The sequence below is a fragment of the Mirounga leonina genome, unplaced genomic scaffold, assembly GCF_011800145.1.
Source record: "Mirounga leonina isolate KUSES-001 unplaced genomic scaffold, KU_Mleo_1.0 Mir_173, whole genome shotgun sequence".
In the NCBI taxonomy this organism is placed as follows: Eukaryota; Metazoa; Chordata; class Mammalia; order Carnivora; family Phocidae; genus Mirounga; species Mirounga leonina.
In genome coordinates this window covers 41,308,570-41,334,268 of record NW_023270447.1, presented here as the reverse complement: position 1 = coordinate 41,334,268, position 25,699 = coordinate 41,308,570, and the positions used below count along the sequence as shown (strand labels likewise).

Genomic DNA, 25,699 nt, shown 5'->3' with positions numbered 1-25,699 from the left:
ACTGGTATTTGGAACTTGAACTCCTTTGGTTCTTCTCCAGAGCCAGATAATAGATTCCCAAGTGCCGGTGACGGAGTGGCCCCCAGGGTGCAGGGCGTGAGGAGGAGAGTGCTGGCTCCACCCCTGTGCTGCTCCCATGGTCCTTGGCCAGTCCAGGCTCCCACCCCTGGGAAGGGTCCAGTGACAGTGGCTGCTGTAGGAACAGCCGGGAGGCCCCTGGACATAGCCGTCTCTGCTGCCTGATTTACGTTGGGCAAGGTCTTCTCGGGGGCCCTTTCGGATGTACCTCACCCAAGCACTGTTGGCGATTGCACTGAGACCTCTACTCTTCCCTCAAACACGGGAAATGAAGAATGTGGTCGGAAAAGGACATGGGATTGAGAGCCAGGTGGACCTGATGCATGTTCTTACGCTGCTGTTGGTTAGATGTGTGACTTTTATCCAGTTATTTATTTTTATTTTTTTAAAGATTTTATTTATTTATTTTAGAGACAGAGCACAAGAGGGGGGAGCGGGAGAGGGAGAAGCAGACTCTCTGCTGAGCAGGGAGCCCGATGTGGGACTCGATCCGGGGACTCCAGGATCATGACCTGAGCCGAAGGCAGTTGCTTAACCAACTGAGCCACCCAGGCACCCCAATTTAACTTTATTTTTTAAAGATTTTTTAAATAATATTTGAGAGAGAGAAAGTGAATGGGGGGGAGGGAGAGAGAGAGAGCGCGAGCGAGCATGAGTGGGGGGAGGGGCAGAGGGAGAAGCAGACTCCCCGCTGAGCAGGGAGCCCGATGTGGGGCTTGATCCCAGGACCCTGAGATCATGACCTGAGCCGAAGGCAGATGCTTAACTGACTGAGCCACCCAGGTGCCTCCCCTCCCATTATTTAACTTGAATGAGCCTCAATTACCTCCTCTGTGAAATGGGTGTAATAATATCCCCTTCAGCAGGGTGTGTAAGGTTTCACATATAGTAGCATATGTGAAGTACCTGGCAGATAAAAAATGCTCGGTAAATGATAGCTCCATCATCTCTCCCCCTCTCCTTGTCCCTTTCTCCCTCCCTTCCCTCATCCTTCCCTCCCCCTTTCTCTCTCTCCTTCTTCCTCCACTCTCTTTCCCCCTCCCTGCCTATCTCCCTTCCTCCCTCCCTCTGCCCCCACCCCACCTTCATTTAAAGCTGCTTATCTTCAGTGAGGAAGTTTGGCACGGGGCTGAGGCTGTGTTCTTATACTTGCTTGTTTATCAGAAGCTCCTGAGGGGGGAGGGGTTGAAAGATGCAGACTTTGGGCCCCACCTTCAGAGATTCTGATTCAGAAAAAATATGGAGATCTGTATTTTCAACAGGCACCCCAGGCTGTTTTAATGCAGTAGGCTGGCACCTACGATTTCTCAAGTCAGACCTGACGTTTAATCCTGGGAGCCCTTTGTACCACTACTTACTAGGCTTCTTAGGTTATGTAACTTCTCTGAGCCTCATCTTAGTACCTGTAAAGTGGGGCTATCTTCGCCTGTTTTGTGGGGTCCTTGTAAGGGTGAAATGAATCAGTGTGTGTGAGGCATGTGGCTTAGACCTGGCACATAGGGGGAGCCCAGTGAAGATCAGTTTCCCACAGGGCTGCTGCATTTGCATGTACAGTTATGCTATACATAGACGGGCTTTTTCGCGGGGTCAGGTGGGGACCGACATTAGATAACAAAAAGCTGTATCACCCTTTTCCAACATGTATAATGGTTCTGTGTAAGCTGGCTGTAATCTCCTTGCCTCCTTTTAGAGAAGGGCACCAAACCTTTAAAATGCATCCACTGACCCACACTTAGACCATTCTTTGGGTTTTGTAGAGGACACATTATTCATGATGGGAGGCCACCCGCTTTCAGCCTCTCATGTTGTCCCTCCTTTACCAAGACTCTTTTTTGTGGTTGTCGGTGCTCATCTTTGAAATCTCAGAGCCTGTGAGCTCTGATCATGTTATCTGGGATCTAAAAGGCACCAAGGGAGACCAGGCACCGCTAATGATTTGTCATCTCCCTCAGCCATAGCCTTCTCAAAGACGGCTGTGACCCTGGGTTTGTTAGCGCTAATGTGCTTTTATACCTCAAAGGGCCTTGACAGTGGGCAGGTCTGCATTCTGTAGAATGGTTCTCTGGGGAAGATGGAGAGCGTGTCTGCAGATTGGTTCTTTGAGCTCTTGCTCTTTCCCGTCTTGGGTGCTCTGGCCGCCATTCCTGGAATACTTGTGCGTGTGGCTGGTAAACACGAGAATCAGAGTCCGAGCAGCTGCTGACCCTGAAGACGGCGTGTGCCTGTGGGGTGAGTACCATTAGGCAGCAAGAAGAGGCTAATTTAGGAAAGTGCATCTTTTTTTAATTGAAATATATCTGACATATAACATTATGTAAATTTAAGGTATACAACGCATTGATTTGATACATTTATATATTGTAGCATGATTGCCATTATCGTGATAGCACCTCCATCATGTCACATAATTATCATTTCTTTTTTTGTGGTTGAAATAAGTTCTAGTCTCTTAGCAAGTTGGATGATTATAATACAATATTGTTGTCTGTATTTACTATACCATGCATTAGATCTCTAGGACTTATTTTACTACTTGTTGCAAGTTTGTACCCTTCCAGCCCCTGGTAATACCATTTTATTTTCTGTTTTTATGAGTATGGCTTTTTTCTTATTTATTTATTTATTTATTTTTAAAGGTTTATTTATTTATTTGAGAGAGAGAAAGAGAGAGCAGGGGGGAGGGGCAAAGGGAGAGGGAGAAAGAGTCTTAAGCAAACTCTGCCCCTGACTCGGAGATCGATCTCATGATCCTGGGATCACAACCTGAGCCAAAACCAAAAGTCAGATGCTTAACTAACTGCACCACCCAGGCGCCCCTGGCTTTTTTAGATTCCACATATGAGAAAAGGACATCTTAAGTCACTGCCGACATCCCTTTATATAATAACCACCAAGGCCTTATGAGGGACCATAAGCACAACTAGGCTTTGGCCTCCCTACCCTGTCAAAGTCTCCTTTATTTGTGCCTTCCCAGCGCCTGATCTTTCTCAGTTTTTCCCTTCTGAATGTCTGGTCTTAAAAGATATCCTTAGGGCGCCTGAGTGGCTCAGTTGGTTAAGCGACTGCCTTCGGCTCAGGTCATGATCCTGGAGTCCCGGGATCGAGTCCTGCATCGGGCTCCCTGCTCAGCAGGGAGTCTGCTTCTCCCTCTGACCCTCCTCCCTCTCATGCTCTCTGTCTCTCATTCTCTCTGTCTCAAATAAATAAATAAAATCTTTAAAAAAAAAAAAAAGATATCCTTAGATCATACCAGAGCAACATCAGGCCAGGATTTGGTTTCTCTATTCTCCAGCAGTGCTTTCTGGTTTGACCATTTTCCTTTGTGTCTTAAGCTTTGAACAAATACATAGGAGGCAGCACTTCTCCTATGTGCTGAGGACCTGGGCTTTCAAGGAAGACAGACCTAGGGAAGAGCCTTGGCTGTGTGACCGTATTTGTGTGTTGGGTCCTCAGTTTGCTCATGTGTAAAAGGGGCTAGCAAAGCTTATCTGGAAACATAATTGTGAGGATTAAATGAGATAAAAGGTATAACCCTTGGAGTACCAGTTCCCAGCAGTCAGAAGGTGATTAATAAGTGATAGCTATAGCCATTACCTTGCAGCACTTCAAAGCAAGTGCAGTAAGTTTAAGAGTGAAGTGGGGCTCTTGATTTCTTGACAGATTTAATTCAGCTCAATTCAGTGTCCTGTTTTGCACTGTTTATTCTGGTAGGTGTCCTGCTGGGTGTGTGGTACAGATATAAATTCAGCACGTCTCTGTTCTCACTAAGCTCTTCTTGCTGATTCTCAATTAATTTGTCTTGTTGCAGCTTCAACAAAAGCATTCCCCCAACCCTCCCAATAATTCTAAATGAATGTCCACACCTTTGAAGGAGTGGTTAGTTTGACCTTGAAGCCTTTGGAGACTTGTGAATCACTCACCTTCCTAGTCTCACCTCTCACCCTCTTAACACACCCTCTACATCCTCCCAATTCCCTGAGGAAACAGTATATGTTTGTTCCAGCACATATCACAGTTGGTGCCTTAGACACATTAGTCACTATCTCAGAGTCCCCTCCTTCTCTTCTATAGAGGAGACTACTCCCCATCTCTCAGGGTTGGTTGAGGATTCATGCCTGTCAGTCTTGTCCCAAGAGCAGATGGACTGACACAGACCAGACTGCAGGAAATAGAAGAGACATACAAGAATCTGCATCTGCCAAATGCCAAGCAGAGACAGAAGCTACCTTGAACTCAGGAAGGCCCTGGGTGTACAGTGACTTGTCTGTGCTGTTTGTGGTGCCATTTCTGCAGCCTACAGAAGTGACATGGCTCTTTCCTGTCCCCTTTCCCCCTCCAGGCTCCTTACAGTACTGGATGATAGCGAAGATGGCATGATCATAATGGTGCTTCTTTTTGAGCCCTTCTTATATATATATGTTTGTGTGTGTGTAGCATTTAAAATTATTATCTCAAAATTGAGGTCCAAAGAGGTTGCATAGCACCCTTGAACATGTAGAAGACAGGGAAGGTGGTAGAAATGATGGTGATGGCTCTTCCAAAGCTGACTTCAGACTTTTGGTGGTTGGGTAACTAGCATGCCAGGGAAATAATCAATTATCTGTCTGTCTTCTAAGCAGCACCCAATGTTTGGCTTAGTTGTCACTGGTGTATTTCGGTTATCTTCCTGTGGGTGAAGAAACAGTTCTCAGAAAATTTAATCCAGCTGCCAGTGCTATGCTCAGAATTCAATTAAGTCCATAATTTCCAATTAATAGGCCTTCATGCCAAGATGGAGGTCATATCATTAATCTTGCTTTTATTTTAGGATTTCCACTGTCATGATTTATAGCGAAGACCAGCCAGTCTTGTCAGGATTATTGGAGCATAATTAAGCCAGGAAGACAGCCAGAACAGTTATTTAATGGTTAACATGGGAGCCAGGGAGGGACCCCCTTCCTTGACTTGGTAAGCCTGCCTCAGGCAGCATGGGGCCACATGTAAGGATTTCCAACTGAGGACCAGTTTCCTGGATGTCTGATCTCTGTTTAGTTCAAATTCCTGTATGATAAAATCTCCAGACAAGGAGAAGATTTCACTGTCCTGGTTGGTGATCCGTTGTGAGCAGTGTTACGTTAATTCAGTGCCGCCCATATACCTCCGCCTTAAGTTACCTTTCACTAAGGTCTAAGTGTCCTGGAGAGTAGGCTTTTGCAGATGGTGGATTTAATCTCTGTGATAATTCTATGAGGAAGGTATCAGAGGCTTTTCCTTTGCTTAAAGTTTATACAGATAGCAAGTAGCCTTTCCACTGAGTTGATGGAAGAACTTGGCAGTTCTAGATGCACACCATTCCTAAGTGCCTGTTTCTTTCTCTTTCTCAAGGTCATTTGCCCAATAGGATCTCCTGCAGTTTCCCCTAGGGGAGTAAGAAGATAGGCATGCCTGGGCAGATACTACCTATGATGACCTTTCAGGTGACAGATGCCTTTCTATCATCATCTCATTTAAACCTCATAACATATATTGAAGGAAGATATTATCTGCCCCCATTTTACAGTTTAGGAAACTGGGGCTTAGAGAGATTCATTAACCTGCCCATTGTTGCCCAGGAAATAAGGAAGGTCAGTGTCATGAATCCAGATCTGCTTATTTGCAAAGCTTAGGCCCTTTCCATCACATCATTTATACCAAATGCTTCTTCCCTTTTACTAGCATTCCAGGAGTGCTTATTGTTGAGTTGATACTCTTTGCAATAAGTAGCACATAGAGGGACATTTATTTATTTATTTATTTTAAAGCAGGGGATCCACAGAGAGGTTAGGAACCAACCTACTATCCAACAGGTAAGGGTGTGCTTAGAGAGTTGGCCCATGTCTGCTTTGTGCCAAGCCCAGACCCACGTTGTCTCTTAAATCTGGCCAAGCACAGAAGCCAACTCCTGTCATAGCCTTCGATTGAATTGGCACAGTGTTGGGTTTTCCCACATGAAAGGGTAATGGTCAGACCTTTATGAGAATGTCTCCACAAGCCAACTCGATGCCAGAAGCTTTGTCCTTGAGACCAAGCAGAGGAGTTGCAGGTTTTCTTTGCACTTAGGTAGCAGATGTTCTTCCCAATGCTTGCTATGGTTTGGTTTGGTTGCCATTTTTTTTTTTTTTTTTTTTTGCTTTGTTTTGTTTTGGTCTTTTGTTTGTCCCAGGTTCACCTTCAGAATGTGTCTGCATTCCCTGTTGAGTTAGCATTTAGATGTGTCCTCACTCAGAGGTCACTTAGCGTCGTTGAGCATCTTTATGCTTGGCACGACCTAACTACAGAGGTTCCCGCTAACACATTTATTTAAGAATTAGGTGCCAAAGGTACCACTTTGAAATTTTCCTCAGGTGCCCTCAAATGGAATAGTGGCTTTTGAAATATGTCCTAAAGGATGTGCAATCCCTGGGGAATTCCACTTGTCTGAGGCAGTATTAATCTGCTTTGGGAACAGCTTCTTGGCAATCTGCTGATAACCATTTTTTATCATTTGTTATGTAAGTGTGAGGACTTTCCAGAAGCAGTTGTACAAAGAGCAAGTGAAAGTTCTTGCTCTTTAGCTTGACCTTCAAGCCTTCTGGGATCTGAGGACCCACCACATTCCAGTCTCGCCTCCCTCCCCTTCTATACACCTTCCACATGTTCCCAGTTTCCCTGCAGGATCTCCTTGTTCCCGGACTTGCCTCAGACACATTATTCACCATCTCACAGTGCCCCTTGCTTCCTCATCTGTTTAGTGGAGACTGGAACGCCCGTGTCTCGGTGGTCTTAGCAAGGTCCCCAGGACTGTTATAACTGGTGCCCAGTTTTGATCCTTTTCCTTAAGATTTATTTATTTATTTGAGAGAGAGAGAGAGCATGAGTTGGGGGGGTGAGGGAAAGGAAGAGAGAATCCTCAAGCAGACTCCTACTGAGTGTGGAGCCTGATGCAGGGCTGGATTCCAGGACCCTGAGATCATGACCTGAGCCAAAATCCAGAGTCAGCTGCTTAAGTGACTGAGCCACCCAGGTGCCCGATCCTTTTCCTTTTTATCTATGTCCCTTCAACCCATTTCCACCCAAACTGCAAATCAAATACCACCTCTTCCTTAAAGCCTTCCTCCTTCCTACTTCCAGTGACCTGTATCCCTCTCTTCACACTGGACATAAGCACTTCTGAACTCCTGTCCACTTTATATGTATGTATATAAATAGTATTTGGTAGGTCTGAACAAGAGAAAAGTAGTTAACAATTATGGTGCAACTCTATGAGAGATATTAGAGAAGAACACATTAATGATTAGGAAGACTGCTTTTCAGTGTTAAGTGGGAGAAATGGCAGGTTCCAAACTGCATATAGTGTGATCTTACTTCTGTGTACATGTACAGAGAACACACAATATGTATGTGTATATGTACATAAAAATGCAGAACTAAAAAAACAAGGATACACCGTTCTCCAAAACATTAACAGCAGTTACTCCTGTTTGTTTATTTTTTAAAGATTTATTTATTTATTTATTTGAGAGAGAGAGAGAGAGAAAGAGGGAGAGAGTGAGAGAGCGAGCGTGAGCAGGGGAGGAGTGGAGGGAGAGGGATAAGCAGACTCCAAGCTGGTTATGCATAGAGTTCTCATTCTGACTTGTCCTGAGTGATTGAGCATGGTCCCTGCTTCTTAGCACAACACTGCACTTTAGCAGAGAATGGCCTTGGCAAGGGAGACAGTCCCATGGGACCAAGGTTTGTATTTTATGGTGATTCCTATGTTTGTCTTATCTTTTCCCAAACAGTCTGGACTCTATACAAGTCTATGACAATAAGAATATGAGCTTTGGAGTTAAAGGTGCATGCGTGTATGTGTGTGCGTGCACATGCATACACATCCACACACATATACGTAAAGACTTATCCAGTGTTTGCATTTTAATTATGTGAAGTTTATGGTGTTTCAATTTTATAAATGTCAATAAAGCTGTTTGTTTGTTTTTTTTAAGTTACTTATAACCGTGTTTGGAGAAAATCATTTTATCTTTCTGGTGCATCTATTTGAGGCATGGGAATATGTTACTAATACCCCCTTGAGTGTTGAAATGTTATGAGTGAGTTGCCTCTCATGGCCCAAGCAGGACTTCCACCTCTGTGACTGTGTGTATCTATCCGACTGTGCCTGATGAAATGAAAAAAGCATGGGTCTTCTCATCAGATAGACATTTGTATGTCCTAGCTAAGTAACCCTGTGTGACTGAGTCTACCTCTTTGAGACACAATTTCCTTATCTGAAAAATAAAAGCAAAAATATCATTCCATACAGTGTGGGATAGTGTATGTTTGGAGTATAGAGCTTAGCATGTAGGAAGGCTCCCTTGGCTCTGTGTGGCATCCATGTGTGTTTGTGTGGTATGTAGTATATACATAATGACCCTGATTTTATTAACAACACACAATATCCATCCACGATAGTTGCTGCTCCTGAGAGCAATGATTGGATCTTTCTCTAAAAAGTCTGCTTGCAGTAGCAGCTCCAGAATCTCTGTCTAGGAAGAGCTAAGAGGATACAGTCTCATGGGAAGGAAAGGGGTTGAGAAGCTCCTCTTAGGGCTGCATTTGAACAACAAACATCGTGCTTTTATAAGATTCTACGTGTATCTGGGGTTTATTTGGGAGGACTGTTAGAGTTCTCTCGGCCACGTTTTGAGGCTTCTATTGTCTTCCCTCTCCAATTAAAAGAACTAAATGTTGTAAAGAAGACTTTTGCTTGATTTTTTCTTTGCATTATTTTTAAGCAGGTCTTTTGCTATCTCTGTCCTCCATCACAGACAGGGTCAGATAACAGTGAGGATGTTTTCTCTGTTTCAGGCAAGAAGGCTAGTCATTAAGAGAAATGTCATAGTCCATTTAATGCAATTTAAGCCCTGACCTTTTGGTTAGAGAAGGGAGAAAAAAAATTGATAAACCCTTGCTTCCTGGAGTTGAGAGGCCATGTGGTGGGCAGAACCCTTTCTATTTCTTCAGAGTTCTCTTGGGTGTTCTGATCTCCTTGCTAAATAGATTTGATCATTGCTATTTCATAATGGTGAAGCTCTTTATTTGGCTCAAGTGTTGGGAGAGTAAAGATCTTTCACATAAAAAAAAAGATCTTTCACATAGATCTGTTTTTCTGGTACACTGTAATTACTTGAAATATTTGTTGAAACAAATTAAGCCATATCCATGTATCCATTGTTTTATATGAGAGTTTACAGAATAGAAATTGGACTGACAACTGTAGCCTGATTCCAATGACCCATGAAGGAACAAAATGTGTTACATCCATTCAGCTGGAATTTCCCTAGCACCAACCCTATGCCTTGCTTTTATTCTACACAGAGTCAATTTTGATCTCACTGCAATCTTCTCTTGGATTGCATTTCTCATTCTTTCTCCTCTCATCATCCTTTTCTTTATATCTTGGATTTTTTTCAGGAAAGAGTAACTAGTGATGGTTACTTCTTTAACTCCTCTTCTCTAACTGAATATAAAAATTTCCCCTTGGCCTTTTTGTCAAGTATTAGTCTTCCATACAGTAAAGCTCTTGTTGAGTTTCATGAAATCCCCATCTCTCAAGCAAGCATGCTCAGTGGGTGCAATTAGAAAATCAGAGAGGTGGGCGCCTGGGTGGCTCAGTTGGTTAAGCGACTGACTTCAGCTCAGGTCATGATCCTGGAGTCCTGGGATCGAGTCCCGCATCGGGCTTCCTGCTCGGCAGGGAGTCTGCTTCTCCCTCTGACCCTCCTCCCTCTCCTGCTGTCTGTCTCTCATTCCCTCTCTCAAATAAATAAAAAAGAAAAGAAAAGAAAAGAAAATCAGAGAGGTGTGGGGAGATGGGAAAAGCATCTGGTTATATTGCTGCCTACATTTAGGCAAAGACCAAGTCTCTGCCAAGTTGATCTGCTTGTTCTTCCCTGCCATCCCTTCCCTCTTCTCCCTAATTCCTGTATCCTATAGCAGCCCAGTTTCACATACATTTATTGAGTGCTTACTGTATAAAGGTATTTTGGTAAGATTTTAGGGGGCTATGGAGAAGTGAAATGTTATCCCTGTTATTGAAGACCCAGAATCACTGGGATTGAATGTGGTGGGTCAGACCCACTTATAAATAATTCTGATTTAAGTCAGACTGCTCCAAATCCTAGGATGGGGGTGCAAAGTGAGGTGGGAGAATGGGACCATGAGAGACAAAGTTCTTATAAAAAAAGGCAGGATGAGAGGTGGTTAAGGGCAGAGGCTTTGGATCCAGCCAAACTGGGGTCCCATCTCATTCTGCTACGACTGTTACTAAACTTCACCAAAGCTTCCATTTCCTTAGTGGGACTCCCACCTGCTGCTGTGCTTAATGTGAGGGTCTAACTCAGTAGTTTATGGAAACTGCTCAGTAGAGTGCCTAGTCTAGAGTATGTGTTTAATAGATAGCCTTAAAAAATTCCATTATAGTTAACATAGTGTTATATTAGTTTCAGGTGTACATTATAGTGATTTAGTAATTCTATACATTACTCAGTGCTCCTCACGGTAAGTGTACTCTTAATCCCCTTCACCTAATTCACCCATCCCCCAACCCACCACCCCTCTGGTAACCATCAGTTTGCTCTCTATAGTTAAGAGTCTGTTTTTTGGTTTGTCTCTTTTGTTCTTTGTTCATTTGTTTTATTTCTCAAATTCCACATATGAGTGACATCATATGGTATTTGTCTTTCTCTGACATGTTTCATTTAGCATTATACTCTCTAGATCCATGCATGTCATTGCCAGTGACAAGATTTCATTCTTTTTTATGGCTGAGTAAGATTCCATTGTGTGTATACACCACATCTTTATCCATTCATCTATCGATACTTGGGTTGCTTCTATAATTTGGCTGTTATAAATAATGCTGCAATAAACATAGGGGTACATAAATATTTTTGAATTAATGTTTTCATATTCTTTGGGCAAACATTAGTGAATTACTGGATCATATGGTATTTCTGTTTTTAATTTTTTGAGGAACCTCCATACTGTTTTCCAGAGTGGCTGCACCAGTTTACATTCCCACCAACAGTGCACGAGGGTTCCTTTTTCCAATAGATGGCCTTTTAAAAATGATGATAGTGGGGTGCCTGGGTGTCTCAGTTAAGCGTCTGCATTTGGCTCAGATCATGATCCCATGGTTCTGGGATAGAGCCCCATGTTGGGCTCTCTGCTCAGTGGAGAGCCTGCATCTCCCTCCATCTGCCCTTCCCCCCCCCGCAGCTTGTACTCTCTCTCTTGCTCTCTCTCTCTCTCAAAAAAATAAATAAAATCTTAAAACAAAATAATAATAAAAATGATGATAGTGTCAAAGAGTTTTAGAACGGGGTGGGAGGGGACTTAGGGAATCATCTAATTCATTCCCCAGGTGTTATATTCTCTGAGATCATAAGTCTGTGATTCTCCCATGGCCACATGGCTCAAGAGGTTGCTGGGGCTGCTTGTCTCATTAAAATCCTGAAGAATGGGTACAGAAATACTGAACATGGTGACTTTATGGCATCTGGAGGGATAATAAAATACTTAATAACTGGTATGATAATATAAATTAATATATAAGCATACATATCAAATGTAAAGTATAGCCCCCTTTTATTCTCTAAACAAATATGCACATATAACTGCTTAGCAGGTGATAATATTCATAGCATAAATTATCATTCTAATGTTTACTTTTCTGTTGTTGATTTTAGACATTCTCTAGAGTGTTCTTGTCACTAGCTAAATTGTCACCATTTCTGAGCCATCATTTGACGTGGGGAATGGCACCAGATCCTTCCAGCAACTTCCCGATTAGGTTGATTGTAATGCGCTCTAGCACCTTATTCCAGCCAAATGGCTGAACGTGCTATTGATTTGTCAGGGCTGTGTTGCCGGCAGATACCAGTGCTTCCTACATGGTTTGGGTCCTCAAGGCCTGAATCATTGGCATCACCTGCTCTGTGGCCTGTGCCTTCCAGTGCTGAGCTCCTCTGGAACTGCTGGTGGGAGCTGCACACATCCAGGCCTCTACCCGCGTGGTCTGTTGAGCAGCTAGCAGATCTGTCCATGTCTAGGAAGGCGGCGGTGCGATGGCTTGTAGTCTTACAAGTGACTGGTAGTTTTAATAGCTCATACTGTGTGCCAAGCAGTACAAAGGATTTCAGTATGTCAAAAACCAGGACTACTGAATCTGTGTGAACCTGGTTATTAGTCATGCAAGTAACACATAATGGTTTCCCATACTTGGCACCAGATAACTTCAAGATGAGAAGAGGGAATCCCAGAACTAGGAAGAAGTTCACCTCTATTCAGCATTCAGGATTCTGAACTACTGAAGGGGAAGAGTTTATAGGTGCTGTAGCTGAAGCTCCGAAAAGAGGTTCTGTCCTTGTCCCGTCTTCAACAACCCTGAAACAGAGCAGCATGGCCTGTTTTTGCTGAGGCTGCGTAACTTTGCTGGAGACAGCCTTTTTCCTAGCTTCATTCTTTCCATTCCCCAGAGCCACCTGGTAGCTGTCATTTATTAAGTGCATGCAACACACCAGGTGTTATGCTAAGGGCTTACAGAGTATTCTTACATGATGCTCACCACAATCCCATGTGATATTCTATTAATGCTTCCATTTTACAGATAAGGAAGTCAAGACTTGGATTAGTTACTTAACTTCTGGCTGCTCATCCAGCTGTAGCAGAAGCTGGATCCAAACCAGTTCTAGTTGCTTAAGGCCTATATATGACTATGGTGGCTATGTCCCATTCCTAGCCTCTTGTTGGCATAGGGAATGTTGTATTTGTTTGTTTGTTTTGTTTTTAATGTTATTTATTTATTTCTTCTGTGAAATTGTTATTTCTACTTGGATTCTTGGGTATATTGTGGCAGGCAATCCAATGACTCATTTACACAAGAGCTGAATTTCTAAGAAAATAAAAATTCCTGATTGTTTTAGAAAATCTCATTACTTAAAAATCACATTAGGGGTGCCTGGCTGGCTCAGTTGATAGAACATATATGGCTCTTGATCTCAAGGTCATGAGTTCGAGCCCCATGGTGGGTGTACAGATTACTTAAATAAATAAATTTTTAAAAATCACATTAGGTGCCTGAGTGGCCCAGTTGGTTAAGCGTCTGCCTTCGGCTCAGGTCATGATCTCAGGGTCCTGGGATCGAGCCCTGCATCAGGCTCTCTGCTCAGCGAGGAGCCTGCTTCCTCCTCTCCCTTTGACCCCCCACCCCCCATGTGCACGCTTGCGCTCTCTCTCTTTCAAATAAATAAAATCTTTAAAAAAAAAATCACATTGACATGCATGGTCTCACTTGATCCTTTTGACACCAAGAGGCATGTAGGGAAGTATTTGTTCTCAATTTGTTCCCATTTACAGAGGGAGAAGAGGTCTGAGAAGAGTACAATATCATGCTTAAGGCCACAGAGTTTTTAGGTAGAAAAACGAAGTCTCCAGTCAAGACCTCTCTCCCCAGTGTCCTGCCTTTTTCTAAGCTGCCCTGAACTAGGGTGTATGAGGAATGAGGTGTAAGCAGCTTTTGATTCTGGAAGTCAAGGCAGTGGGCTTTTTCATGGTAGATCTAGTTATTATCCTCATGTGATCCATTTCTCTAATTGTGGGAAGCCAAGAGCTGAAAAGTCTGCCATAAACGAGGAGGAAGCTTTCTATGGTGATGACACTAGTTCTCTGCTTCTTGCTGAGTGTTGTGGAGAAGGAATAGCATTTTCCTAGGATAGGAGCTAATAGTGCATCTCTGCAAGGTCCCAACTTTGTAGAAGCCAGGAAAGGACATTTATAGCATTATGACACTTAAATAACTACAGAAAAATCTGCCCCATTGGTGAAAAGGAGCAAGAATATGAACAGATCATCATGCCAGCATTCAGGTTATCAGTCACTCCTCAAACAGGCTGATTCTGAACACTATGAAATAATACCTCACAGTGACTAGACCGGGATGACAGAGATGTTCCAGAAATGGGAAAGGGGATCCTCCTAGAAGAGTCTTTGTGGAGGCTCAGAGGACCCACTGAGGAAAGTTCATATCCCAAGAACTTCAATTTTGCCAAGAGTCCTTTGCCATCCTTTTCTTGTCCTAATGTACTGGATTAGCTTGAGTATTCACAGCAGAGCTGAGACAGTCACTACCATGATGAAGCAGGGTCTCAGGTCTTAGAAAAAGAGTCAGGTACTGAAGGACGTTCCCGGCAAGTTCCCATCCCACTCGGAGTTAAGGCTCCACATAGGGCTTGTGGGCAGCATTTGCCTCCATCTCACAGGCTGAGCCGAGAAACTGTTCTGTGGCCCTGAACTCCAATGAACTGTGCACAGAGGAAGGAGATCTCTCCAGCCTCTAAGAACCGACATATTGAACCTTAGCAGCATAGCATTTGGCTGTTGTCTTTATTTTATATAACTTGTTTTTTGTTGTAAAACTTATTAATGTAAATTATAGAAAATTTAGAAATTATAGTTCAACAACAAAAAAATCACTTACCATTCTCTTACTTAGATATAATTGCTGTAGCTATTTTTGAAAATGTAGCAGTAAGAGCTTAGACTGTGAAGCAGCCTGTCTGAGTACAAATTCTGCCTCGCTAACTTTGGGACCTGGGGTGGGTCACTGATGTGTCTTCGCTTCAATTTCCTCAGGTGGAAAACAGGGAGAGCAATGGGTGGTTGTGAAGATTAAATACTACATATAAAGAATTTAGAGTAGTGCCTGGTACCTAGTTGGCATTCAGTAAGTTTGACTTGTTATTTTTATTTTATTAAATCATCTGAATTCTTCCTCGAAACTCAAATCATTTTCTCTTGCAAAAACGGGATTGTAATGTGTGTGTGTTTTGTATCCTGCTTATTTTCCACTTAGTTCTTTGTCATGAGCATCTGTACTCTTCTACAAACTCTTTTTTTTTTTTAAATATTTTATTTATTTATTTGAGAGAGAGAAAGAGAGAGCATGAGCAGGGTGAAGGGCAGAGGGAGAAGCAGACTCCTCGCTGAGCAGGGAGCCCGATGTGGGACTCCATCCCAGGACTCCGGGATCATGACCTGAGCTAAAGGCAGATGCTTAACTGACTGAGCCATCCAGGCACCCCACAAACTGGTTTTAAATAGCTAATTATGTAGCATTGTTAGAGGTACTCAACCACTTCTCTTACTGTGGAGAAATATATTTATAGTCTCTTGCCATTATAAATAATACCTCAGTGAACACATGGTTTGCTGAATCTTTGCATACTGTTCTTTTCTTTTGATGACAGTACTTTATGGGGGAGCATCCTTTTTTAGGGGTCACCAAGCGAAATTCTCTGCAGCCTAGGGTGTCATGGACACATATATTGTATGAGCAGTAGGGGCAAAAATGGAGAATGACTGCAGTGCATCATGGTCAGGCCTTTGTCAACATTTTCCTTCCTCTCTCATAGTACTTCTCATAGCATTTTGCTTATGGCTGACAAATCAGTAAGATATTAATGAAAAGTAGCCACACCTACTTTTCCTATTACATTAAGGCAGATAAGACCAGCCTTAACATTTGTGCTAATCTTCTTAAAAACATATTCTATTCCAAATAACTATCAAATCACCTCAAATCTTTTTTGGAATGAAGCATGATATAAATACAGAGAAAATAGCTAACTCACAGTCCAGTGGGAAGCAGAGATTCTCTCCCAGGAGATACAAACTTTGTGTCGCTCTGTAAGTGAGAACTAGTCAGGTTCTATATGTGGTGAGTTCCCATGACTTGGGAGGGATGGGAGGCTGTGTCTTGTCTCCTAAATTAGGAATCCCAGGGAAAAGTTGGATATTACATCCTTAGAAATGACACGGGGCAGGGTGCAGTTCTCTAGTGCTTGTCTTTGGTGGGCTTAGATTTTAAAATGACAAGACAGGGGCACCTGGGTGGCTCAGTTGGTTAAGCATCTGCCTTCGGCTCAGGTCATGATCCTGGGGTCCTGGAATCAAGCCCTGCAATGGGCTCCCTGCTTAGTGGGGAGTCTGCTTCTCCCCACAACTTGTGCTCTCTCTCCCTCAAGTAAATAAATAAAATCTTTTTTTTTAAATTTTATTATGTTATGTTAGTCACCATACAATACATCATTGGTTTTTGATGTGGTGATCCACGATCCATTGTTTTCGTATAACACCCAGTGCTCCATGCAGTACGTGCCCTCCTTAATACCCATCACCGGGCTAACCAATCCCCCCTCCCCTCTAAAACCCTGTTTGTTTCTCAGAGTCCATAGTCTGTCATGGTTCATCTCTCCCTCCAATCCCCCCCCCCACTTATTTTTCCCTTCCTTCTCTTAATGTCCTCCATGTTATTCCTTATGTTCCACAAATAAGTGAAACCATATGATAATTGACTTTCTCTGCTTGACTTATTTCACTTAGCATAATCTCCTCCAGTCCCATCCATGTTGATGTAAAAGTTGGGTATTCATCCTTTCTGATGGCTGAGTAATATTCCATTGTATATATGGACCACATCTTCTTTATCCATTCATCTGTTGAAGGGCATCTCGGCTCTTTCCACAGTTTGGCTATTGCAGACATTGCTGCTATGAACATTGGGGTGCATATGGCCCTTCTTTTCACTACATCTGTGTCTTTGGGGTAAATACCCAGGAGTGCAATTGCTGGGTCATAGGGTAGCTCTATTTTTAAATTTTTGAGGAACCTCCACACTGTTTTCCAAAGTGGCTGTACCAACTTGCATTCCCACCAATGGTGTAAGAGGGTTCCCCTTTCTCCACAACCTCTCCAACATTTGTTGTTTCTTTCCCTGTCCATTTTTGCCATTCTAACTGGTGTAAGGTGGTATCTCAATGTGGTTTTGATTTGAATTTCCCTGATGGCTAATGATGATGAACATTTTTTCATGTGTCTGTCTTTCATTTGTATGTCTTCTTCAGAGAAGTGTCTTTTCCTATCTTCTGCCCACTTTTTGACTTGATTATTTGGTTTTTGGGTGTTGAGTTTGAGAGGTTCTTTATAGATCTTGGATACCAGCCCTTTATCTGTAGTGTCATTTGCAAATATCTTCTCCCATTCTGTGGGTTGTCTCTTTGTTTTGTTGACTGTTTCCTTTGCTGTGCAGAAGCTTTTTATCTTGATGAAGTCCCAAAAGTTCATTTTTGCTTTTGTTTCACTAGCTTTTGGAGATGTATCTTGAAAGAAGTTGCTGTGGGCGATGTCAAAGAGGTTACTGCCTATGTTCTCTAGGATTTTGATGGATTCCTGTCTCACATTGAGGTCTTTCATCCACTTTGAGTTTATCTTTGTGAATGGTGTTACAGAATGGTCAAATTTCATTCTTCTGCATGTGGCTGTCCAATTTTCCCAGCACCATTTATTGAAGAGACTGTCTTTTTTCCATTGCATATTTTTTCCTGCTTTGTCAAAGATTATTTGACCATAGAGTTGAGGGTCCATATCTGGGCTCTCTATTCTGTTCCATTGGTCTATATGTCTGTTTTTGTGCCAGTACCATGCTGTGTTGGTGATCACAGCTTTATAATATAGCTTGAAATCGGGCAACGTGATGCCCCCAGCTTTGTTTTTCTTTTTCAACATTTCCTTGGCGATTCGGGGTCTTTTCTGATTCTATACAAATTTTAGGATTGTTTGTTCCAGCACTTTGAAAAATGTCATTGGAATTTTGATCGGGATGGCATTGAAGGTATAGATTGCTCTGGGCAGCATAGACATTTTAAATAAAATCTTTAAAAAAAAAATGCAAGGGGCGCCTGGGTGGTTCAGTTGTTAAGCATCTACCTTCAGCTTGGGTCATGATCCTGGGGTCCTGGGATCGAGCCCCGCATTACGCTCCCTGCTCGGCAGGAAGCCTGCTTCTCCCTCTCCCTGTCCCACTCCTCTTACTTGTGTTCCCTCTCTCGCTGTGTCTCTCTCTGTCAAATAAATAAAATCTTTTTTAAAAAAATGACAAGATATCATAGAACAAGAATCTACCTACTTGGACCCTTCGAGGCACAGAGGTGGATCTTTCTCTTTGGATGGCACTCTCATGTTCCATCAAGTCTGACCTCCCCACTCCCCCCTTCTAAGACCCACAAATCCCTGAAGACCCTTTAGTAAACTCAGGGTGTGTTCCCACTAGTTGCCATGTAATCAAAGCATTTAGAAATATGTCTGAGGTGGCAAGATTTGGATTCTTAAGAATGCTAGTCTTTTCAACCAGCTAGTGCAGGGATTAGAAAACTTCCTCTGTAAAGGGCCAAATACTAAATACTTTAGACTTTGTGGGTCATCAGGTCTTTGTCACAACTACTCAACTCTGCTACTGTAGCATGAAAACACCCATAGGCAATGTGTAAAGGAATGAGTGTGGTTGTATTCTAATAAAACTTTACTTGTAGATGTTGAAATTTGACCTTTGAATCATATTCACCTTATTAAACATTTTCTTCTTTTGACTTTTTTCAATCATTTACAAATGTAGAAGCCACCCTTATTTCACAGACTGTACAAAAACAGGCATCAGACTGGATTTGGCCCACGAGCTGTCGTTTGTCAGCCCCTGACCTGCAACAGCCATTATTTTTCTCCTACATACTACTTTCTGACTACACCATTTCCCTCTGTGCTGTGTCATGGTTCTGAAGCCTCTCTGCTCCTTCTCTTAGCTGAGACTCACATATCCTTTGGAGAATCTGTGCTTCCTGCCCTCACGTAGCTCATCAGGGAAAACCAGAATACATTCTACCTAAAAGAACCGTTAGGGCAAATTCAGATAACGTCCCTCCTCTCCTTTTTGTGTCCTGTCTAGTTTGACGTATAATAGGGCATATCAAGGGGATGGACAGACTCTGACAAATGGTTCTGGTTTCTGTAGGGCCCAAGTTTCTAATAAACAGTGTATACAACCTTAGAGATGGCGAGTCTGATTTTTAGATAATCACCGGATATTTATATCCTTTTAATAGGCTGGTACCATGGAGTTCTGTTCCAGCACAAAATTGAGAGTCACAGAGAGGCCTGAATAATCAGTTTGATGTTATCTCTTAGAAGAGTGGTGTATAACAAGGGTATTCAGGCTGAAGTGGAAACTTGGGATAGAAATGGGAGAAGTATAAACATTTTATTTATTTATTTTTAAAGATTTTATTTATTTATTTGAGAGAGAGAGTGAGAGAGAGAAAGAGCACAAGAGCGGGGAGCGGGAGAGGGAGAAGCAGACTCCCCAGTGAGCAGGGAGCCCGATGCGGGACTCGATCCGGGGACTCCAGGATCATGACCTGAGCCGAAGGCAGTTGCTTAACCAACTGAGCCACCCAGGCGCCCAGTATAAACATTTTATACCACCCTGTCCTCCATATATTGAAAATGAAAACACGATACAGATTTTTATGTGAGGATGTGTTTAAAGGGAAATAATATGCCCTATGCCTTAGGGAAACAGAGCCCAAGAGGATGTTCTCAGATCTGTGGTTCTAGCCCTAATCTGTGGAGCTGCCCTTCAGACCAATTCCTGGCATTTTATTTAGGGCTGTGAAGCAGTGGGGGTGACCCAGGCTGTCTGCCTACATAATGAGATTGGTTTGGTTGGTCTGACAGATGCAGTGATTTATGGGAGTGTTTATTGTGGGGACATCTGCTGCCGAGAGCAGCCAGATGAAAGGTGGGAGATGGAAGAGAGCAAGGAATAGGAGAGGGGTGGTTGTGCATCAGGCAGGTAAGACCGAACCAAGGACAACTGTTAGAATGGAGCTGATACGGAGCCATAGAATAGTGGGAAATGGTACAAGTAGTCGAGGCTTCGGATTGTGCAGATCTGGGCTTGAATCTCCAGCTCTGCCACTAGTTAGCTGAGATTTTAGGAGAGTTCTTCCCTTCTTTGAGCCTCCATTTCTTCACGTATAAAGTGCAGATAATAAATACCCTCCTTTCCACCTGTGTGAAATTGTACTAACATAAAAGTCCAAATGGAGTTCTGGGTACATAGGGGAACTCAGTCAGTGGTAGACATTGTTCATGTTTGTCCATGTGTCCATTCATTTGTTTATTCACCACCATTGATTGTGCTTTGCAGGTTCTAATAGAGCTGTCTTTTTAAATAGATGCGTAATGGTGATTTAGGCATTGATGCGTCTTGTGATCAGGATGAAAGTACATAGTAGTCAACATGTATTTGTAGGCATATGTGTGAACATCCAGATGCTACATAGGAATTTAGTGGGAACCTGAAGTATGATTAAAAGAACAGCTGCCTGGCCAATAAACACAATAAAAGATACACAACTCACTAATCAGGGAAAGCACAAAACAAGACCAAAATGAGATATTGCTTCACACTCTCCAGATTGGTAAAAATTTTAAAGTCTGACGATACCAAATGTTGTATTGCACTGCTAGTAGGGGTTTAGACTGATATGACTGCTTTGGGAAATGATTTGTCAATATCTAGAGACCTGAAAATGTGCATACCCTTCTTACTAACAAATTTTACTCTTAAATATAACCTAGAGAGAATTTCCCATATATAATCAAAGCAATGTGTTCATAACCACATTGTTACGGTAAACGACCTTAGTGTCCATCAGTGGGGTAATGGATCATACTTTAAGTGAGCTAAAGTTACAGGTAAGCACCATAATAGATGAATTTTAAACCATGGAGAATGAAAAAAATAAAATTGCAGACAAAACCATTTATATACAGCTTTAAAACATGAAAAACAATATTAATGTATTGCTTATGGATACCTACATATGTAATAAATGTTTAAAAATTATTTGGAATGGTACATACGAAAATCAGAACAGTATTAGGGAAAGGAAGAGGGATGTGATTGGAAGGGTTGCCTAAGGCTCAAATCCCAACCCTGCCATTTACTTACTAGCTGTGTACCCTTAGACAAGTTCCTTAAGCTCTGTGCCTCAGTTTTCAGATCTATGAAAGAAAATAATAATAGTATCTGCTTCACAGATATGCTTTGAGGATTAAATGAGTAAATATAGGCAAAATGCTTAGAATAATACCCAGCAGATAGTGCTATATAAATGTTAGTAATTTTAGTTCTTATTACACAAATCTTTTATCTTTTGTTTATTTTTAAAATCTTAAATATTGCAATTTTTCATTTATAAGTGTTTCAGTATTTATTCCGGTAAGGTGAGGACTATTGTTGAATGTAACTACAATATCATTATTACTCCTAAAAAAGTAACAATAAATCCTTAATATCAAATACTCAGTAAGTGCCCAAATTCCAGTTGTCCCATAAATGTGATTAATTTTTTATAGTTTATTTGGATTAAGTTCCAAACAAGATCCACATATTCTGCTTGGTTGACTTGTCTTTTAAGACATTTTAATCTATAGATTCCTCCTCCAACTTTCCTTTCTCTTACAATTTATTTTTTTTTAGCTTTATTGAGGTATAACTGATATGCAAAAATTACACACATTTAATTATACATTCTGATGACTTCAAACATATGCATATACTTATGATGCTATTACCACAACCTCTAAAAATCTCCTTGTGCTCCTTTGTAGTTTCTTTTTTTTGAGAAGAACACTTAACATGAGATCTATCTTAACATATTTTAAAGTGCATTATAAATATTGTAATTTTTTAAAAAGAAGGGATGTCATCATATAGTTGAAAAGTGAACAAAGATTGAAAATATCAACATAGGAATTTCAGGATGTGGCATAATAATAGTTAGCTACAATCTATTGACCCCTAGATATATTAGGTACCATACTAATCGTTTTATATGCACTCATTTAACCTTTCCCTATGAAGAAGGCACTATTTTTATCCCAATTTTAGAGTTAGGAAGAGGCTTATGAAGACAGTTACTTCCCAAGAGCACACAGTTAGGAGTAGCAAGGCTGGGCCAGAACCCAGGTGAGAATGACTCATGCTCTTGACCGCTAGGCTGAATAGACTACCCAGCTGTTGTTCACACTAGCCTCCTCTACACAGGTTCCTACTTTCTTCCTGTATCAACTTTTATAAGCAGAGTTGTGCTGTGGTAAGGAACATTCCCACAGTGAGAATGGGGGCATTTCTAATAATAAAGGGTTATTGGTCACTCGTGTTATATATTCATCAAAAGTCAGCTGGGAGCTGTGCTACACAGCTTCTTACTCCAGGAACCCGGACTACAGCTGTGGTCTCAAACCCTGCCAGTTGCTAGGGCAAAGAGAGAGAGACAGAGACAGAGACACAGAGAGGGAATAAGAACTAAGGAGAGTTTCATACTCACAGTTAAGTGCTCTATCCTGAAAATGGCACACAATACATCCACACACATATCATCACATATCATAGACTAGAGCAGTGGTTTTCAACTGGTAATTTTGCGCCTCCCCCCCCCCCCCCCGCCCTGGGATACGTACCAATGTCTGGAGACAATTTGGATTGTCATAGCTGGCGGAAGTGGGGTGCTAGTGGTGCTATCTAGTAGCTTGTGGCCAGGGATATTGCTTTAATATGCACAGGGCAGCGCCCCCCCCCCCCCCATCTCCCGCCACAGCAAAGAAGTAGTTGGCCTTAAATGTCAAGAGTGCCAAGATGGAGAAACTTGGCTAGAGCTAACCACAAGGGGCCAGAAAGTACAATTCTGTGAATCTGTGAGGAAGGAAAAACTGGAGTACTTGACAAATAACACTGATGATCACCGTGCATCCTAAAAACTGTTATAAAGGCCCTGGAGAAACTATTTTCCATGATGGAAGTGAAGAGTGACTTGGAGGGATAGCCATGGGATGAGTCTTCTAACACAGTCGGCTCCATCTAAGGGCAGAGGAGGCCCCTGGACCCACTTCTAAGCTGCTCTTCCTCTGATGTGGCACTGTCCGAAAGAAGTATAATGCGGGCCACATGTACAATTTAAATTGTTCTGGTAGTCACATTAAAAAATAAAAAGGGGCAGGTGAAATTAATAGTATCGTCTGTTCAATTCAGCATATCCAAAATACTGTCATTTCAACATGTAATCAATGTAAAGAGTATTAACGAGATCTTTTACATTCTTTTTGTGTGTGTGTGCCATCTTTGGGATTTGTTGTGTATTTCATACTCACAACACATCTCAGTTTGGACTAGCCACATTTCAAGGGCTCAGCGGGCGCCTGTGGCTCATGGCTACAGCCCTGCGAGCTTTCTGTGCCTGAGACAGCGAGGCACTTCCCTGGGTCTCTGAGGCCCTGCAGCACGTCAGAACCCAGAGTCAGTCAGTTCTGAGAGTGGGCATCACTTCCAGGAGTGTCTGGTCTGGTCTGCATATGTTTTAGACATGAGGAGAGACTGTGTCGTCTGTAGATCACCTCCACTTCTGTTTTGCATTGGCAGGTGCCTCATCTCCAGACATGGAGCCCAGCTACGGGGGAGGTCTCTTTGACATGGTGAAAGGGGGTGCAGGGCGGCTCTTCAGTAACCTGAAGGACAACCTGAAAGATACCCTCAAAGACACATCTTCCAGGGTCATACAGTCTGTTACAAGGTATGCGCATTCTTCCCAGCTGAGTTAATGGACCTCCATGCCCCCCAAGGATCTGGTTACCTGCCAACTGCTTTTCTGGCTCAAGGACTGACAACTGTGTGATATAATTGCCTGGAATCTGATCAACCAAGCAATGTCATTGAAGCCTTCAGAAGCGACAAGCACAGACTCAGAGGACTCAGTGTGTTATGTTAAAATATAGTGGTTGCCATCCCTGCCTTGTGAATCCAGCATCCTGGGTCCTCATGCCTTGTCTGCTCTTGTTAACCACGTGACCTAGGCAACTTAGCCTCTCTGAGCTTGACTTTTTTTTTTTTTTTTAATTTATTTGAGAGAGAGAGAATGAGAGACAGAGAGCATGAGAGGGAAGAGGGTCAGAGGGAGAAGCAGACCCCCTGCTGAGCAGGGAGCCCGATGCGGGACTCGATCCAGGGACTCCAGGATCATGACCTAAGCCGAAGGCAGTTGCTTAACCAACTGAGCCACCCAGGTGCCCTGAGCTTGACTTTTATACTCTGATATGATTCATGTCCCTGGTTGGTTTGAGAATTAAATGAGATAGTAATGCACATGCAAGCTGAAAAATCGATACTCATGGATTATAATTGAAACAATTGTTTTTTGTATCTTAATAGCCCTTCGGACCTTGTTTAGTGGAGGAAATTTTCTACCCTTCTACTGTATGAAAATTCTTACAAGCAGGCCATGCGAATTCTTTTTTATTTGTAGGTATTAGAAAATTCTAGGGTCACTTTAAGTTACAGTATACAGTTTTGAATCATAAATTCACATGTCAAGTCCAAAATATTAATCAACATTTTAATCTTTGTCCAAAGGTAAAATGTATCCCTTAACCTGCAGTCCCCAGCTAGGACCTGGCAGGCAGAGAAAGGATGTTCCTTATTTCTCCATCACTTCCTTCCTTACCCCCTAGCTGCTCACACTTACAGGAGATATTCACACGTAGGCAAAGAGGCTGGAATAATCCATGTCATGTTAATGAATGAGCACGTGTTTCCTGTTCTGAGATTGATTCTATTCATGATGTGTCATCTACAAAGGGTATTGGGGTATATCAGAGTGGTAGATTCATGCTCCTGAGGGTGTGGGTTGCTTTTCTCAATGATTGTTCTTTGTTAGAGAGAAGGCCTTGAGGTAAGTTTAAATGCCTACTGGATGGAAGTGTCCAAGTCATAATGGGCAAGTGATTGAGAGAGGGGAATCCTGGCATATTTGGGTCATTTTAATGAGCACCCTTTCCTGTCTTGCTTTTAGCTACACGAAGGGAGATTTAGACTTCACTTATGTTACCTCCAGAATTATTGGTAAGTTTCTCATGTTTAATAACTGCTCAATAGCTCAGCTTGCAGTGTCTGCCCATGGCAATAGCAAACCTGTTTAACCTATCTCTCTCTCTCTGTGATTCCTCCTAGTGATGTCCTTTCCTCTGGACAATGTTGACATAGGATTCAGGAATCAGGTTGATGACATCCGAAGCTTTTTGGATTCCAGACATCTTGACCACTACACAGTGTACAATCTGTCACCCAAGTCTTATCGCACTGCCAAGTTTCACAGCAGGGTAAGGAATTTTAACACTGGTATCACATGGTTTGAAGACATAACAGGGTAATTTTTCCCTTTAAGAGCTGTCCTCAAAGCCCTGGTCCTCAGACACACAAAGCTAATTAACTATATACTCTGGATGCTTCTAGCCACAGAGTATTTATTAAGCTGTTATGAAATATCTTGAAGATTTTCCTTGGGTGAGGACATTTGCAGGAAAGTTTATCTGTCGATGAGATACCATATAATTTGTGCTCTCAAATCACTTATGGCTGGTTGCTCAGTTGTTAAGGCACGTTGCTTTGAGGCTCAGCTGGAGATTGAACTGCTCTGTAGGGCAGTTGGTGACCCTTATCTGTAGCACTAATTATGCCTTTAACCATTGCTTGTTGCTACTTGGGCATCATGATGAAACCATGTACAGACACCAGTGTTCTGGGAAATAGCTCTCTGACATTCAGTAAAGGTGCTTCTTTCATGGGTAGAGGATAGCACACAGACAGTCCATACTGTAGGTGTGGTAATACTGTTACTAATATTTGGAGCTT

At 42.3% G+C, this 25,699-nt stretch overlaps 1 protein-coding gene across 2 annotated transcripts in view; it reads left to right on the top strand.

The window, feature by feature from the left end:
- DNAJC6 (DnaJ heat shock protein family (Hsp40) member C6) overlaps positions 1-25,699 on the top strand; it is a 145,904-nt gene that overhangs the window by 72,310 nt on the left and 47,895 nt on the right. For both annotated transcript variants that reach the window (XM_035018350.1, XM_035018351.1), the window contains 3 exons: positions 23,435-23,585; positions 24,861-24,910; positions 25,019-25,167. In XM_035018350.1, the coding sequence (XP_034874241.1) occupies positions 23,435-23,585; positions 24,861-24,910; positions 25,019-25,167 (350 nt within the window). The remainder of the gene's footprint in view (positions 1-23,434; positions 23,586-24,860; positions 24,911-25,018; positions 25,168-25,699) is intronic.